Source organism: Haplochromis burtoni, unplaced genomic scaffold (genome assembly GCF_018398535.1).
Source record: "Haplochromis burtoni strain Fernald_Lab_line unplaced genomic scaffold, NCSU_Asbu1 Contig_51, whole genome shotgun sequence".
Classification (NCBI taxonomy): domain Eukaryota; kingdom Metazoa; phylum Chordata; class Actinopteri; order Cichliformes; family Cichlidae; genus Haplochromis; species Haplochromis burtoni.
The window spans coordinates 722087-739857 of NW_024582412.1; the positions used below are offsets into that span (position 1 = coordinate 722087).

Here is a 17771-nt window from a genome sequence, read left to right on the forward strand (position 1 = left end):
GCAGTTTTTGGCTTTCCCCATATTTCAAAAGTGCTTCATCTCTTTGCTATGACTGTGGCCCGCCATAATTTGCAGATGATAACGGTTGTAGCTGCTGCGATGCTTTCGACCAAAACAGGCGCAGCTTGATGACATCATCAACGAGCGATAGAGCGATATAGTCAAAATCTCTATCGTTGGCCAAATTTATATCGTTTCTATCGTATATCGTTTATATCGCCCACCCCTAGTTTACTGTATCCATGTCTGTGTTTGGGCTGCGTAATTATGGCAGAAATCATCTGTCTGAGTCCCGAGGAGATCTACTGAGGCTCTAGTTTAATCCCACCTTTCCCTCTCGATCAGGTATTGAGGAGCTTTGCTCGAAGCGGGATGAGCTGAACCGACAGATCAAACAGGAGGAAGAGGAAAAGGAGCGGCTGCAGCACGACATCCGTGTCCTCTCGGAGAAGCTGAGCCGAGTCAACGAGAGCCTGACGCAGAGACTCGCCGCACGCGCCACCTTCGACCGCACCATCGCCGAGACGGAGGCTGCATACACCAAGGTGTGTCAATGACCGAGCCTGCAGTGGTTTTCATATGCTGAGTTTTTGTTTACACAGGTATTTATAAAGGCAAAATTGAAATTCATGTGGCTCTTCTGCAAAGTTAATCAATATCACATAACAGGTGCATGGCGAATGGAGAACAAACGGAGCTCTGCATAACAGCAAACCCAGCAAGAATTTCCATGTTGATTGATGTTCTGTATTATATATTATTCTGCATTATACGGAGGTTTCTTCCTGTTAAAAGGGAGTTTTTCCTTCCCACTGTTGCCAAGTGCTTGCTGATAGGTCATCTGATTGTAGGGTCTTTGTAATATAAAGGATCTTATGTAGTCACACCATGGCTGCTTCTACCTTGTGACAGAAATGTTATTTCTAACTCAAAATAGCAAGTAATTTTTGGCACAACAGCCTCATACCACAACTGCTTCTCACCCAAGTTTGCTGGGTAATACCAGCTGCAGACGTTCAGAGGAAGGAGAGGCGGGGGTGGGATACCTTTATTAGTGCATGAGTAATGGATCAGTGGTTATAAGGTGTTAAAACTATAGTTGTTTGTTGGACTGTCTGCATCAACCAGAAAAGCTCTGTCTCAAGCGTTGATTCAAGAACTAATTAAAAGTTGGGTATGGCCACAGAAGCTTTTGGCTGCTGTACTGGATGTCAGTAAGATCCCACCTGCTGACGCTGAACTCCCTTTGTGCTCTCACTTAATCACTGTAAACAAGCACTCCTGAGCTGCTCTGATTAAAAAGCAACAAATTGGCCAAGCCTGGACCCCTTCTTTAATTGCTTCTAAAGTGCACCCCACACTTCCTCTGAGTTTCTGCACAAGTTAATTCATGTTGTTTTGTTTTTGTTTTAACTCCTGCAGATATTGGAGAGCTCCCAGTCTCTCCTGAGCGTCCTAAAGCAGGAGGCAGGAAACCTCAGTAAAGCCACGGAGCCTCGGAGGACAGAGCACTGAAGGCGAGGAGCAAAACTGTGCACCTGACCTCACCTGACTGTGGCTTCTGAGGCAGTTTATTCCCCACTTTGGACTAATTTTTAATATATTTAAACCTTTGTTGTAAGTTTCTGGATTCAATAAATGTATTTCCTAACATTTTTTTGTGTTAAATCTCCAATTTGTTTGTTTTGCTTGTTGAGTGAGAGGCATAGGCATAGTTCTCATTCAGCTTAATTGGCATTCTCCAGAGACCACCAGCAGAGTCTGGAGATGCTGTGGCAGACTTCACACCGTATGACATGTGATGGGTTTGGCAGTGGGTCAATTGGTATTTTGGGAAAGCATATTGTTGGTGAATGCCAGTGTCAAGTAGAGTGGTGACTCCTGGGATCTCTTCAACACTCTGCCATGACCAGTTGGGGTGAGGGGAGGAAGACTACCTGTGCAAGTTGAGAGCGCGATGGTTTCTACTGTTCACCAAACAATTCCTCTTCTTTTGGGGGACGCTGTCGCCTCTTTAGTGCACCTTTTGTCACCTTTATTCTGTTTGCATGGCTCCAAAAGGGCTGCTTCTACCCACTGAGGTTTTTTTTTTCCTATTTGTGTTCTAGATTAATGTCCTTGTTTTGTTGTGTATAAAAATGTTTGTTCCCATGTGGTTCATCCACCACTTTAGACTTATTAGAACTGAGATTTCTAACAGGTTTTGTTTTTTTAAGGGATTTAAGCTTGTTTTTTCCCCATCAGACATTCCCAAATAATAAAGTAACCCATATGCGTAGAAGTCATACTTGCCGCATAGTTTAATTCATAGACAAGAAAGGCTAGAGCACTCGCATTTCTTCAAGTCTTCTATTTATTGAGCTTTCATTTGTACAAGTATGACATCACTTTTTTTTTTTTTCCACTTGCCCAAATCATTGACAATAACTTTACAGTAAGCACATCTGCTGCGATGTAGATTTACAGACGAGAGGAGGGTGGAAAGTAAAAGATGAGCAAGCTTTCTACCACAGTGTTGCTACAGAGTGACCAACACAAACTGCTCATTTTGCATCGGGCATAGACAAAGACGGGGTTGGGACACTGCGGCAAGAGTCGGTGTGTACACTTCAGAAGCGCTAAAGTTGAGTGGTGCGTCTCTGGCCATCAGAAAAGTTCTTGCTGGTGCCATTTAAGACGAGATCAGTGAAGTTTGCCCACAGTTTGGTCCTTCAGTTCACAGAGAGAGCAAAAAGAGTACCGCAGAGTGGGTTTTGGTCAACAGAGGCAGCAGTTACCACAGGTTGATGGATCCACAGGTGTGTCATGTGACCATTAGCCACAATTCCAAAGGAGGTCCAAGCAGGGCTCAGTTAAAGGGGACCCGCAATGCTTTTACGGTCATAAACTCTGAGAGACACAAGTTTGTTTAAAACATTCAGTTTCTGGCAGTTTTTTCTACTCTTGGTTCTATTTGATATCAGAAAGCATGGATATCACTAGTATGGTCATCTCAAGCACAGAGGCCCCTCCCACCTGTGGTTGCTTGTGAGGGGCAGCCAATCAGAAGTAAGCTGCAGTTAAATCAGCTCATTTCAGACTAAGAATTACTTTAACCTCTCTATCATGCACAGCTATTCTGGTAGGGTCCACAAATAAGAATATGGAAATGAGCATTATGGGTCTCCTTTAATCAGTGTGTTTGGAGGATTTATATCCATGCCTACAAATCACGCATACTTAACATTTTTTGGTGTTTTCGTTTACATACCCAAGATTTTTGTGTTTCAAGCAGTTTTCATTCATTTCCTCTCATATGATAGAGCACTCTGTAAACACCACAGTGAACAACAAGTTTCAATCAGTGGTCCTCGCTTTTTCTGAGGTGATCCTTGATTATCTGTTGTCTTTGATCATGAGACGCACCGTAGTCGAGTTTCTGCAGATTGTGTTTGCACAGCTACAAGTGACAGGGAATTGTCGAGTGTATTGGAGGATATTGGAGAGATTATTGGGTTAGCAAGGTATAATCCAGCGTAGTTTTTAGTGTTTTCAGAGGTGGCTTTCTTTTAGTAACAAAAGCCAGACACATAACCCAATCAAGAGCAGCCAACCTCACGAGTTTTGATTTCAGAATTTACTGATTCACTTTTAGGCTTTATTTCCCTGGCATGGAGGTTCAATGGGCTAAATTTGGCTTTTTGCTCTTGAACTAGGCTTAAACTATATCTGGTAAACTAAATTTAAAGGTGATCTGTATTCCGAGTTCATATATTTTATACCTTCAATCTTGTGAGTGCCATATTACCACTACCACTGAATGAAGCCCTGTTACAGCAAGTTACAGCAGCACAAACTGTGCATTTTCTTCTAGCAGGAATTTGCACAGATTTGGTTGGTGATGGAAAAAACTGATTTCCTCTTCTATTACTTCATCGGGCCGAGTACCCTTTAATGTTTAAATGATTTTCTGCAGAAAGGCTCTCTTGACTAAGCAGCACCAGGGAAGACTTCTGGGTCTTTTTGTAAGTTTTCTCTCTTTTCATATCTAAAATATCAGCAGGATATGCTCAATTGATTGATTTTGTGCAGAATGAAAGCCAAAGTGTGTCCAATGCCTCCTTGTACGTGAGTGCACACACAGGCTGAAGCAGAAAGCTTGGACTAATAAAGGAAGCTGATAACTGCTGTTGTGAAAGCTTTTATCGCTTGATTGGGAATTGAGGCTTTGTCAAGCCACATAACACAAAGAAAGTCCAGCTATTTTGAACCAGACCAAGTAAAATGTATACTGCAATAGATGGAAATGTGTTCATTATTACTAACTTTTTGCCAGTTTGAGACCTTTTCAGAGAAATGTATTGAAGGTCAAATCCAGCCATGCTAAAGTTTGGAGAAACAATAACAGGGCTCACTGTTCAATGTGATGTTTTCTGGTAAGCTGATAATCATACCACAGGAAATTTATTGAAAAAAAAAAATTTACATTCAGTCTTCTGAAACAGAAGCAGTGCTGAGCAGTCACATTGAGCGCATGAAGTAAACATCCAAAGTTCGTGGTTCTTTCAAATCGGTGTACACCAGCAGGGGGTTGGAGAGATTTTGTAGGCGGACAAAGATGAAGTCCCTGTGGACCTGTGTGGCGAAACTGCACTTCGGGCTGCTGTTTTTGGTCACAGTGACAAGGCCAAACAATCGTAAGACTAGAGTGGCAATAGAAAACAAAGTGGTCATGGCATTCATCGCGATGCATTCAATTGTGTGTGGCTGAAGAGTTTCATTTCAAATTTTAATTCATTCATGCCGACTGAGACATGGGATTGAAATTAGAAATGCACAGATTATCCCCACCTTTTTTCTTTCAGAATATCTAAATATCAATCAGTGCAATCTAAACTGATATATCAGTCCACCCCAATCAAAAGCCTGACTTAGACTTAAGTCAGGCTTTTCTTTGAAATGTAACTCTTCAACCAAATTTAGGTTGGTGACAAATTAAAGGAAAAGCCTGAACCCTTTAACCCCATATATGCCCTCAGGGGGCAATTTTGCTGGCATGGTTGATGGAAGTGGTCTCTTACAGGATGATAATGCCCTTCCCCGATCTTGAAAGGAAACAGGTGGGATGTCACTGAATGGATTAATGAGGATGACATCATTAAGAATCAAGTGCTACAGTCTCCAACGTGTTAGATGACATCATCGTGTTTTGGAGGCACGTCATTGAGACGCTTTTAACCTTCTCCTCTAATTTGTCACCAGTCTGTAGGCTTCTCGTTCTTTTAAGTGCACATTTCCTCTACAGCCCACTCTTACTTCCTCATGAGGTGCAAAACAAATCTAAAAGCATGACAGTGCAAAGACATCTATCAACCAAGACTCCCGGACGAAACATAAGTTGTAAATCCATCAGAGAGAAAGACAAAGCTCCTGATGGCAAAGAAAAATTGCATCTGATTGGAGAAATAAAATGTAAAAAAATACATGAAATAATAAGCAGAAGAGATGAATCCCAGTGGAGACAGTACAACAATACTGGCCGAAGAGTGGATGAGAGGCCTTTACAGGAACTCTTTAATCAGTTGGCATTATGAGCATATAAAAATATGAATAATAATTAAAAAAAAAAGACACACACACAAACTTTCATTCTTTCTCACAAAATGCCTTTTTTTTTCTTTTAATGATCAATCACAATCACTGTTGCCTTCAAAGTGGACCGCCTTCTTTCCCTGTGGAATGTGAAAGTAGATGAGGTCCGACTGGTCTGGCGGGGATCTTTCGGAGCCCTCACCAGCAAACATCTGTACAAAAAACCAAAAACAAACAAAACGACCCCCCCCCCTCAAAAAAAAGCAGATTTCAGACATGCAAACTTCAACGTTAAGCAGGAATAAATACACAAAGAGCTGAGGAAAGGCATCGGGAGGTCTACCAGCTTTCCAGAGCGGATATACGGACACGTGATTTCAGCAATACGGACATACAGACATTGTTGGCCAAGGTCACTTTATCAAGCATTTAATAAGGAATGAGAGGTGCTACTGATCCCGGGGGGTGGGGTGCATATGTTTCCTCCCTCGTCACATGAAGAAGTGAAGCATGTTGAAGTTTGCTTGCCAAAAAAAAAAAAAAATCCAGCAGCTTCAATCAGTACATAGTCTGCCAGAAAATATACAAAACCTAACAAAAAAAAAAAAAAGGCATAGAGAAGCTTTACAGTAAGACAGAACCAACAGAAGTGCTGGACTCAAATCAAAACATGCAGATAAAAAAAGAAAAAGAAAAGGGAACAAAGAAATGCATTTGTGGCACCCTTTCACCATTTTTATGTGTATCTGCTGCCAATCTGCTGTAATGACACGCTTCCACGATAACACTGAACTCTGTCGGCTCCTTCCCTCGTCGACATCCTCCAAAAAGAATAAAATAAAATAAAACCTGAAGCTAAATTTGAACCTCGAAAGCAGCAAAAACTTCTACAGCGTGGCAAGGAGGAAGATTCTGGACGCTGACAGATCAACTGTCTGTTAGAGGATCACGGGTTGGGAAAGACAGCCCAGCTGCTTTTTTTTTTTTTTTCCTTCTTCTTTTCTTTTTAAGATTTGTTGCTTCAGCTTCAGAAAGAAGGTGGGCATTGAACGCCAGCCACCCGGCAGCTCCAATGCGCAGCTGGTAACGTGGCGTGTGGCGGTGCCGTGGCAGGAAATCAGCCAGAAAAACAAAAATAAAACACCCATGTTTCCTGTCTGGTCAGGAAGATGTGCTTATAGTCGGCTGGAGTGTCGAGGTGGAGGCAGTCTGGTCCCACGGGTGAGATGCTGCGATGCTACTGTACAGCTGATTGGTCAGGCAGATCAGAAGTAAAGAGCGGGCTCACTGCTGTAGTCTGTGAGGGAGGAGCTGTCCGCCGGCGTGAGCTGAGAGAAAAGAGAAAGAAATACTTTGAATTAGATAAAGTTATGTAATCTAAGATACCCTACAATAAAGAAAGAATAGAAAGAATCAAACTACTATATGAGTTTTGGTGCAGCCCCTCAGTTCACCTTCTGTCCTCTACTTTTAAGTCACCTTTCTTCTGATTGGCTGCCCCTTTACAGACATAAGGCTGGAACAGCAGGTGGGCGGGGCCTCAGTGCCTAAAATGACTATATTAGGCACTAGAGATGAGTTTGGTTGCAAGATGAGCAGATCTATTCCCCAACTGGTTGACATGTGGTCGCTGGAGGTTGCTGCAATCACTAGAATGAAGTTGGTCACACTAAAATCTTGCATGTGATTGCTTTGTTTGCTAGCAGGTTGCTGTGATTACCAGTAGTTTGCTTCTTATCTTCAAATGTTTGCAGACAAATTGAAAAAGTGTAAGTGAGACCATTCACCTTCTGGAATGTGCTGGCTGTAGTTTCATACAGTAAAGGACGAGTGTCTGAAGATAAGACAGCAACTTCAATGCAAACTACAGGCGGTTAAGGCAATCTGCAAGTGACCAAAATAATCACACAGAGGTTTACAGTGCAGCATCCTCTCTTAAACCAATTTCACCCAGCAACTGCCAGCATCCAATTGCCAACCAGTCTCTATGCCTCTGAATGAAGGTTCATGGGTAATAGGAAAAGAAAAACACTGTCTGAAACTGTTTGTTCAATGCATTCTGAAGCCTGAACCTTTCCTAATCATCACATTAAATGTATCACCTACAACTCTATAAAATGATGCCGTGTATAACAGTCTGAATTGCTGAAGTATCACAAGTTTCAGTTTAGGACCCAGTACCTTAATGTGCCATCTATAATCAATAATCCATCTATAATTTTAACCAAAATTCATTAAATCATAAGATGGCAACATACCAACTTTCATGGATGTAAAACATGCTGCTTTTCTCTGTTTCATATATTTGTAAATCAAATACTTTGAGTTGATCGATGGAGGTGAAAAACAGGGGGTCACATCTCCTCCTGTGGAGTCTGAAACCCAACTTTAAGTATGGCAGCTGAAGGCGTTTCCCTCACCATGACCTCCTCAGTTCTCTGTGTCTGCTGGGAGGCGGCATCCTCCTGGTTAATGCCGTCATCGTGTTTGTGCTCCTGCCAGGCGCTGAAGTCCACCGAGTGCTTGGGAATGTAGCTGGACAGATCTGCAGACAAAAATAAATAAATAAGACTAAAACACATTAGATATTAACTGTGTAACTTCCCCCCTGCATTTTTATTTTTATCCAAGTCATTCCGACATTTAGGTTTTCAAGTGTGTTTTTGGTATAAAGAATGTGAGCTGTTTTTAATGACTGTGCTTTATGAGATACAGTATGTGAATACACTGTTGTTAAATCATTACAGTGGCCACTGTTTCTTGGAGGATGAAGTCGTTTCACACAATAGGTTGCTTCAGCCCTGCTGCACCACAGTGGAGACTGTGACAGCAGAGTTCTTAGAAACATTGGTTTTATTTTAATTACTAAGCAACGCCAAAGACTTTTGCACAGCCTCAGTAGAGGTTGAAGAGGGGTGTAACATAATCTGGTTATTTAGAGCTACAATTATGAGCTTCCTTATTGATTTCCCAGTGGCAAAGCACAATATAGTTCATTATGTAACCCAGAGGAGACACGATAGTCATCACGTTTAACAAACATACAAAAATCACCGGTTTAATTTTTTTTTTCTTTTTTACCTAAAAAGGCCAAAAATGCTGCTATTACAGGATCCACTTGTTAGCTGAAGGGCTTATTATATCTGAGTGAGTCAGCTGCTCTCAGATGTAGTAAACAGGACAGCCAGTAGGGGGCTCTGCCATCACACCTATTGTGGCTTACATACTCACTTTACCTCCATACAAATGAGGAGGATGATGATGGCAAAACAAAGCAGTAATGACCTGATTGGACTAGCTTTGCACTTTACACAGCATCTTCCCTTCCTTCTGCACATCGGCAGCTCTCTTTAATCTCTGGAAGCGCTCGCAAATTCTTCAGTTTTGAAATCTGCTGTTTTATTAATATGAACTTGCAGAATGCTAAAAGCTTTATAAAACTGGATCTATGCATGTAGGTAAGTAGTCAGATTAGCAGTCTGATCTTTCAGTGCCATTTTGCCCAGATATATAAATACCCCCAAAAAACCCAAACAAACTAAACCAGCCCCCTTTAAAAAAAAAAAAAGACAAAAATACCACTAGCCTAGCCTCCGTTCATTTAGCATGCGAATACACTTCACCATTTTAATCTCTGCTCCACATGCAGTGTTTTTTAGTGCTAAACCTTTAATTCTGTTAACATCTGCTTTATCTAATTTGCATCAGAATGTGGCACGTGCGCTGTCTGGTAGGTGTTTTTGCCTAAATTAATTTTGAATAAACCTAAAAGCATAGCTGTGTTGGCAACAATTAACATGATTTTTAACTCATTCTAAAATTATTATGAGGCTACACATATGACAAATATGCTCGCACTGAAAGCCTAAAGCCTTAAAGATGAAAACTGACCAAACATGCTCATGCAGACAGGCTAGCCTGATGTTTTTAAGTGATATAACTTGTCATGATAAGCAAACTGCTGTAAAGGTTTTAAGTTAATCTGGGGGCAGCTCACAGTAAAAGTTCAGTAAATGCAGCTCAAGAGTGAAGACAAAGTAGGGGTGTGTTTTTTAAAGCTAGTTAATTTCTCCCACCACTAAAAATACTGGATCAATCATGAAAGGTGATTCGCTTTGATAAGTTTGATTTACATGGCTGGTCGCTTGCAAACTCTCCAGGCACTGGTTGCCTAGGTAACCCTCTAACGTCTGAAGTGAGAATTTAAAACTAAAACTAAAACTGAAAAAGTTTGTCCTTGCAAACAAAAAACTTGCAAGATAAGTGCGACTGCAAATGCACTTATCTTGCAAGCTGTGCCATTAAGTACAATCTGAGCCAGTGGATTTTAGGGTACATTGTGATGATGATAAATAAAATAATAATAATCCTCATCGTCATCCTCTGAGGACCATGAGTATATGAAGGAGATTTGACAGCCAGCTCTTCTTTGTCTCACAAAATCTCACCGTTGCTGTTGGTGGTGTGGGAGGGCGAGCCGGTCAAACTGGCTCGAGGGATGTGGATCCGTCCTACCATGCTTGGCTGTTCGTCTGCCAACTTCTCATCTTGTTTGTCCTCCTCTTCCTCCTCCCCGCTGTCCCACACGCTGCTTTCTGATGGATACTCGTAGGTGCTCTGGAGGCTGGACTCATTGAAGGAGATCTTTAGCTGAAAGATGTGCAGAAAAATGGGTGTGATCACCTGCTGTTCTTTTTAAACATCTGTACTTACGAATATTTAAACTCTTAAAATATAAAGTCCTTTGCTGTAAATCCACATGGTCATACATGTATGTTTCATGTTGAGTGAAACATACATGTATGACCATTATCAAAGAGCTCAGTTCCTGTCTCCTAACTTGATGTTTTTGCGAAGATATGATGTGAAATGTCCAATTATGCCCCACAATATCCTGCAATAAATATAAAGAATCTTTCCAAAAGTTCCCGGATTTGGATCAGGAGCATCTACACAAATTAATCTCTTCTAAATTGGAGTAACTTCCTATCTTTAGTAAAAAAAAAAAAAAAAAATACCAATCCCTTGGTTATTTTCTTGGAAATACTCCTAATGCTAACAAACACACCAATAACACCTCATCACCAGATTCAGCATCTCACTCAAGTGTTTTTGTTTGAAATCAGCTTTGAGCTTCTTGTAATCACTTTCTACAACTGAAATACCTCAAATTCTACCAACATGCATTTATTTACTTCCTGGCAGAATAATTTGATGCAACGCCGCCTTGACTTATAAACCTGATTTGTTTACAGGCCAAACTTCTCCTTTCCCAGCACAGATTTGAACTTGACACTCGCAGCAGGCTCCTTCAAGAAGGCTTCGTTTTACGAGCCCAGTTAAACTGAACAGGTTATTACTTCCTTATTGCTGCGTAATTATACTGTCGATACTGAGCATCGCGTGTCTCAGTCATTTGATGACACTGCAGTCATGGCAGTTTAACTCGATGCAAACCCACTTCTTCATAACTTATTCAGCAAAGCTTTTAATTAGGATTCCTGCAGAGCCAGCTGCAGTTTGTTCACTCATCTGAGGCTACGTGTGCTGTACTTTGTGTGCCCTCTAAGTGGGACAGGTGGCAGCCTTGCAGGAGCTCGAGGGCCTGTGATTGATTGTCTCAGAGTATGCAGCGAGACGCGCCTGTCTGGCAATGCTTCAGAGGCTTGCAAACACAGATCTGCGGGGTGAGACGAGCCCTCGCACTTTGCTGGGCTGTGTAATGAATGCAACAGAGGTTTAAGCTGTCAGGGAGCATTTATTCTAAAGGGAGACATCTCACCACCTGTCTCCTGTCACCTGTAGAGAAATCTACAGGTGGTGTGATCAACATGTATGTGCATCAGCTGTGCTGCAATCAGATCTGCCTATCTTGCCGACAAATCCAGGTATCTCTGTATGTGTTTGCCCATTTTTCACAGCTCTCAAAAACCATTCCCTTGTAGACTTGACGTAAAAGACGTTCGTAGCCACCGTATCATCACATCCTGAACCAGCTACCCTGCTGGCTATTCAAAGAAATGCAAGTTCAGGAAACATCCATTCTGGCTTTTCTTCTACTGTGTGTGGGCCTCACCTGTGTCAGTACTCCTGTCAATATATCCTCAGATTTTGCGATTGTGTTTCTCCTGTTCTGCACTTTGTGTCATTCAGCGACTGTTTTGGATTGAAGGTGACTTGACTATTTGATTATTTATCAACATTAGCTCGGCTCCTCTGGCTCACTGAATGCATTTTATGTTTATTAGTAGCAACACGTACACACTTACACACACTACTGCCTGCATGTCAGATGTTGTGGCTACAGAAAAAAAGCTTAGTTCACTAGTTTATACAAATTAAAGCTAAAATACATCTTCCATTTCTGAAAGCTAACAGGAATTAAAAAGCACAAACATATGCAAAGACACCATCTTGCCATCAGTACATGCCTACTGCACATGATTTTTCTGGAGTCAAGTGTGCAGCTCTCTTCCTGAGGGCTTTATTTTGAAGTTGGCAGAAAGTCTATAAATGGTTTATAATAAGTTACTATTTCTGTCTTCTGGTCGGATGTAGGCGTTGCAAAATCAAAAAGCTTGTATTTTTTTCCCCTGAGTTGCCATGGCATTCAAAACTGACACACACACACAGACAAACCTGCTGTTTGTCTGTGTCTTCCCTGAGGCGATCAGCTGACTGTTCTTAACCTGCTGTACCTGGCTCCATCAACTCTGCAGGCCTTGATCTAAATCTGCTCTAATCTCCATCACAAGGCCGCCCTCCACCACTCAGAGCTCGCAGTTAACCTATATTATAAAACTTCTTTCCCCCGGATCCTTTATGTCCTCTCTGTAATTGATAGTCGGAACAGGAGCGTTTCCAGGTGTGGCACAGAGGATAAAGAAATCTTGCCGAACTATAATACTAAACCACTTGTAAACTGATTGAAAGTTAAAATGGTTTTAAGTGTGGACAGACCTCCTGCCTCCATAAATATGTATTAAAAGATGTGTAACAATACAATGACTGCAATTAAACACAAGGTTCAAAATTCAGCCTGTCTGTGACCATAAAAAGAGGATGCAATAAATAAGGTGAACTGTGCATTATATATACACATGTTGTATTAGGTTCACCTTCATAAAGTAAGAGTTCAGTTTGTTTATTTTCAGCATTATACACTGAAATATATCCACCCGTCCAGTAGATCAGTAATCCTACAGTGTTTCTATAACCTCTTACACTACCCAAAAAATACAAGCAGGTATATCTATCCATACAGACATACACAGTAAAGAAAAACAACAATCTTGATTCTTCTAGTGTACACTATGAAGACAATTACTCTCTCTTGTGCACTTTGGCTAAGGTAACAAAGAAGCTGATGCTAAAAAGAGAGCAAAAGGAAGAAGCAGGTGGAGGATGATTAAAAAACCCATCCATAAATGGGTTATAGCCAAAGGCGACATTGTAAGTGATGGCATCCAACAAAAATCTAAGTCTTTAATGAATTTTGTTGTATTTACTAAGCACTGAAAACCAAAGTATGATCACACCTCAGCGAAAGAGCTGCCTATTGGAATAGGTCTATAAAAATGTTTTGTTTAAAGCTGTACATTTAATTCCTTATTATTCTGTACATTGGCTTGGAAAACTGGTAATTATGGTAGTTAAGGTTAGAAAATATTGATAAATGCTGAAATTTGAGAATGAGGCCAAAAATCTTGACCCGACTCGCCCGACCACTGTCAAGTGTTTACGTGTGAGAACATCCAGACAAGTATCTATGAGATTTCGAACTTTAGAAATCAGTTTTAACTGCTGAAGTTTAGTGACAAACCACATCTGCCGTACGTCCGTTATCATATCCTGATGATATGACAGTTACCAATATCTGATTAAGGTTAACAGAAAGCTCATAAAAAAACAAATAACAACATGTATTAAGATAATAATATCAGTAGGATTTGTGCATATTTTACAAATCTTATTATCTTATTGGTATTAATGTCAAGTAAAGCACATTACTGAACAGCTGATGAGTGTAATGCTTTTAAAGTTTTTGTCTTGTCTGTTTTTCAAGGCAAAATATTATTAAGAAATAAATTAATATGGCACAAAAATCCATGTTAAGTCCAAAACAAATGAGGGGTGGGGGTTAATAGGTAAGTAACAGTAACTTTAGCATTTAAATAAAAGGACTTATTTCTTCCTCTCAACACTCAATTTTACAGTACAAGGTAAATCCATAAACATCATTTATGCCTTTAGACTCTTTTTTTTTTTTTAATGATCATGGTATTAGATGGAAACTTGGGGGTTCAGTATCTTGCTCTGCACTTTGAGAGCAGACTGGAGGAGCTGGTGACCTAACCAGCGACCTCCTGTTAGCAGGCGACCTAGTCTACTTCCTTAGCTAAAGCCACAGTTGGTGTGGAAATGACAAGCCAAGGGTGGGTCTGACTGAGGACCCGAGAGGCACTGCATGCTTATAGGCATCACCATGTGGTAAAGCATGCCCCATTTTACCCTCCATTTTTACTCTTAGTGGGCCATAATGTACAAAATTAACATTATCCTGAATTCATTAAGACTTGGAGCTAATGAATGAGAAGCAAAACTAATCGGGAGAGTGCATACTAGATGGGTCTCCCCCTGCTGTTCATTAGAGATAATGCCAGCGTAATTCACTTTAAACCTGGAAGCTACGCCCATCTTTTATATACAGCCTATGGTTCAAACCTCAGTCTGTGACTTTTAAACTAATCATGAGTACTGTTTTCCCAAATATTCCTCCTGACAGCCATGATGAAACATCAGTATTCAGCAGTAGTAACAGCAGAAACCACAATGCCATTTAAATCCTGTGTACACACACTCTTGACACAGTGTGTTAGCAACTCTGAAAAGGGCCCTCGCTCCCAGAAATCTCTTATTTTTTAGCCCCAAACCTCTTTTTTTTAAGTTCCTCTGTTAAATCCTACCCCACATAAAAAAGGTTTTCCTTGCTAAACTGGCATCCTGACTTAGAGGAAGTCTCTGGATGCCAACAGCACGTCCCATCAATAAATCAGGCTTGCTGCTGGGCTCGCTTCCCCTTTCAGTCTTTCACTTTTTCTTTTTGTCTTTCTTCTTCTCACATGAGACTCGACGGTTAGACGAGACTCCTCTGCAGCGCCTTACTCCGCATCCTCTCTCTGACTTGCTGCTTTAGCTGTCCTTTCTTTTCTCCGTAACATGAGAAAAGAAAGGGGAACGAAATTCTGTGCAATTTAATAAAGACCACAACTTAACGGGGATGTTTGTTTAGGGGCCGCTCCCTTCCTGCTGCAGTTAGTTGTGTGGCTCTTTTTTCTATGATAAAAGGCTGCATCATGGAGGCAGAAGCGATTCGTCTTCTGTCCTCAGGCTATGGGACAGGCCATACTCACGCCTGCTGTCCTCCTTGCTCACCACAGGGTGCCAAACAGATGCCATTAAACAGGACACTGATTTAGATTCATTTCCACTTTGCCTTGAGAAAGACGCTTTTCATTTTTCATTGTTTCAGCAGGGTATTTTTTTGATATGCAGTCTACTTTTATATTATTTATTGATAAAGTTTAACGTTAGAAAAACAGTCATCTTCAAGGACTTTTTTGAGCCAGCACACAAACACCCACAGCGATGACACTCCCCAACAGCAGTGGCCTCCCGAGAGAAATACGTCTCAAAAAGGCTACAAACGCGTACGCTATATAAACTAAGATTTACTAACGTTTGCAGCAATTTCGGTGTAACTTTTGGAGCACATGTTTCAATCCACACACAAATACAAAGCAATTTGAACTTTGTAAACTATAATTTATCTAGAATTGATCAATTTCAGCTTCACGAGTTGGATAATTCTCTCTTTCAAAAAGCCCCCTTTGCATACAAATTCCTAAAAATGCACTTGACAGCCCTCTTGCTCACTTACAAAAAATTAAATATCAGTGCACGAATCACCTGAAACACACATTTACACTTCATTTTTTCATATAAAGTGGGTATTTCTATGCTGTGTTTTTATTCACTTTGCGATGCACATATTGACAGCTGCACACACAACGTGCGAGTAAGGCAGGGTCCAACTTAGGTCACAGTCACACAGGCCTAGAAAGCACTCAGCAACCCGATGGCAACTTCCGGTCATTGGGCAGGACCGGTATCTGCTCCATTGCGTAAGGAGGTACAGATCGAGCACTGCCGCAGTCCTGAAAAATTACCTCCAACAGGCTGCACACACCCATGTGTCAAAAAAAGACTGCGAGAGTAGTTTAAGTTACCACCATCCTTTAGTGGAACCTGTGGCAGCCTACATCAACACTGTGCAGCTGGTTACTGGTGCCCCATTTTCTTCGGGTTCATGTCGATGCAACGTGTAGTGACATTTCTAGAGAGGCCACATATGCGGAAATATAAATCTCACTAAAGTCTCATAAAGGGGGATTACCGAGGGGATATTTGCTGGCTAACAACTTGTGACTGACAACTTGTGACTGACAACTTGTGACTGACAACTTGTGACTGACAAGTGCCGTTTCAGTGAGATTTCTGCCAGGGTTCAAAACACAAAGATGGAGATGGCAAAAACACTTGAGGCTTCATAACAGGACTTCACAAACTGCAGTTAGGGCTCTGACAAATACTTACACTACATTAGACAGGTGGTTTTAATGCTGTTGCCAAGCAGCGTGCACAGCATGTAGACCAAATGTAAAGAATCGTCTGTGTGATAAGATTAATTGTTTTTGAACCAGTAGTTAAGCTTAATTATGATGAAAACTTCCTGGAAGGCTGATGTACTTTCACTTCGTGGATCAAAAGTCAGATGATGATGTGCATTTTATAAGCAAAGTTACTGATTGATCTGAACTGAAAAAGCACACAGATATGGGACAGTGTGTGAGACTGCAATAGACAACCTTGTGTCAGGTTTGTCAAGAAACATCTTGATGATCTTCGAGACTTTTGGGAAAACATTCTGTGGGCTGACAGGACTTTTTGGAAGGTTTAAGTCTTGTTACATCTGGCATAAAACCGACACAGCATTGAATAAAAAGAAAATCACACCAACAGTCAAACATGGTGGTGGCAGTGTGATGGTCTGGAACTGCTTTGCTATTTTAGGACAGCTTTCTGTAACTGATGGAACTGTGAATTCTGAAAATCCACCCAAAAAATGCCAAAAAATCCTGAAGGAGAATGTCCGACCATCAGTTCATGCCTTGAAGCTCAAGCTCATTTGGGTTATGCAGCAGGATAATACAAACGCTTTTGGGTTTTGGGTCAAAGTCTGGACTTAAATCCAATTGAGATTCTTTGGCATGACTATGGCTGTGCTGGCAAACTCTTCAATGTGGCCAAATTAAAACAATTCTGCAAAGACGAGAGGGCCAAAATTCCTCCACAGAGACGTGAAATACTCACTGACAGTTACTGCAAACACTTGATTACCGTTGTTGCTCCCAACAGTAGCACAACCAGTTATTAGGTTCAGGGGCAAACTACTTTTTCACACAGGTCCAGGTAGGATTGGTTTGTTTTTTTTCCCCCTTTAATTAATGAAATCATCAATTAAAAAGCATATTTTGTATTTAACCAGGTTCTCTTTGTCTAATTTTAACATTTGTTTGATAATCTGAAAGATATAGGTGAAGTCATATCATTTCAGCAGTGTGGTTGATGCTTTTCTTGCACTGAAGAAAAAAAATATTCATTTAGAGCTCAATAAATCAGATTTCTTCCACAAGTTGTTTCCACCCTAAGTTTCATCAGCTGTGTTTTTGCTCTTCATGCTTTACGAAGCACAAACAGACGCAAGAGAAAGACAAACAAAAGAAGTAAGGGAGAAAAGGAAGAGGCAAGCCAGCTGATGAGATTATGTCTTTATGATTGTGCTTCGGCCAATAAGCGAGATGGGAGCAGTGCCACGCATTTTTTCCAGGCCACCCAGCATGGCGTGTCCTCGTTTGGTGAAAAGTGGCTCTTGCTGAATGGACACACCGAACTGGAAGGCTGCAGACTTACAGCAGAGCTTCAGCACAATAGTTCAGCCCTATTGAGTTTGTTGCAGCATGGGTGCGTTTGTATTTACACGGTGTGCCAGTCTTATGTCGGTATTTCCAGGTGGTGAAGGGTGCGGTGTGTACAGTCATGTTGGTATTGACCATGCAGCTGTTCATTTATAATATGTG

General features: G+C 41.1%; 2 protein-coding genes across 2 annotated transcripts in view; one reads left to right on the forward strand and one right to left on the reverse strand.

Annotated features, from left to right (window-relative positions):
* ssna1 (Sjogren syndrome nuclear autoantigen 1) overlaps positions 1-5597 on the forward strand; it is a 7918-nt gene extending 2321 nt beyond the window's left edge. Inside the window, exons 3-4 of the mRNA XM_042220574.1 lie at positions 346-545; positions 1423-5597. Of these exons, the coding sequence (XP_042076508.1) occupies positions 346-545; positions 1423-1515 (293 nt within the window). The 3' untranslated portion in view covers positions 1516-5597. The remainder of the gene's footprint in view (positions 1-345; positions 546-1422) is intronic.
* Positions 4404-17771, reverse strand: part of tprn (taperin) — a 31150-nt gene continuing 17782 nt past the window's right edge. Inside the window, exons 2-4 of the mRNA XM_005921727.2 lie at positions 10020-10221; positions 7992-8116; positions 4404-6899 (exon numbers count right to left, since the gene is read on the reverse strand). Coding sequence (XP_005921789.1) covers positions 6837-6899; positions 7992-8116; positions 10020-10221 — 390 coding nt within the window. The 3' untranslated portion in view covers positions 4404-6836. The remainder of the gene's footprint in view (positions 6900-7991; positions 8117-10019; positions 10222-17771) is intronic.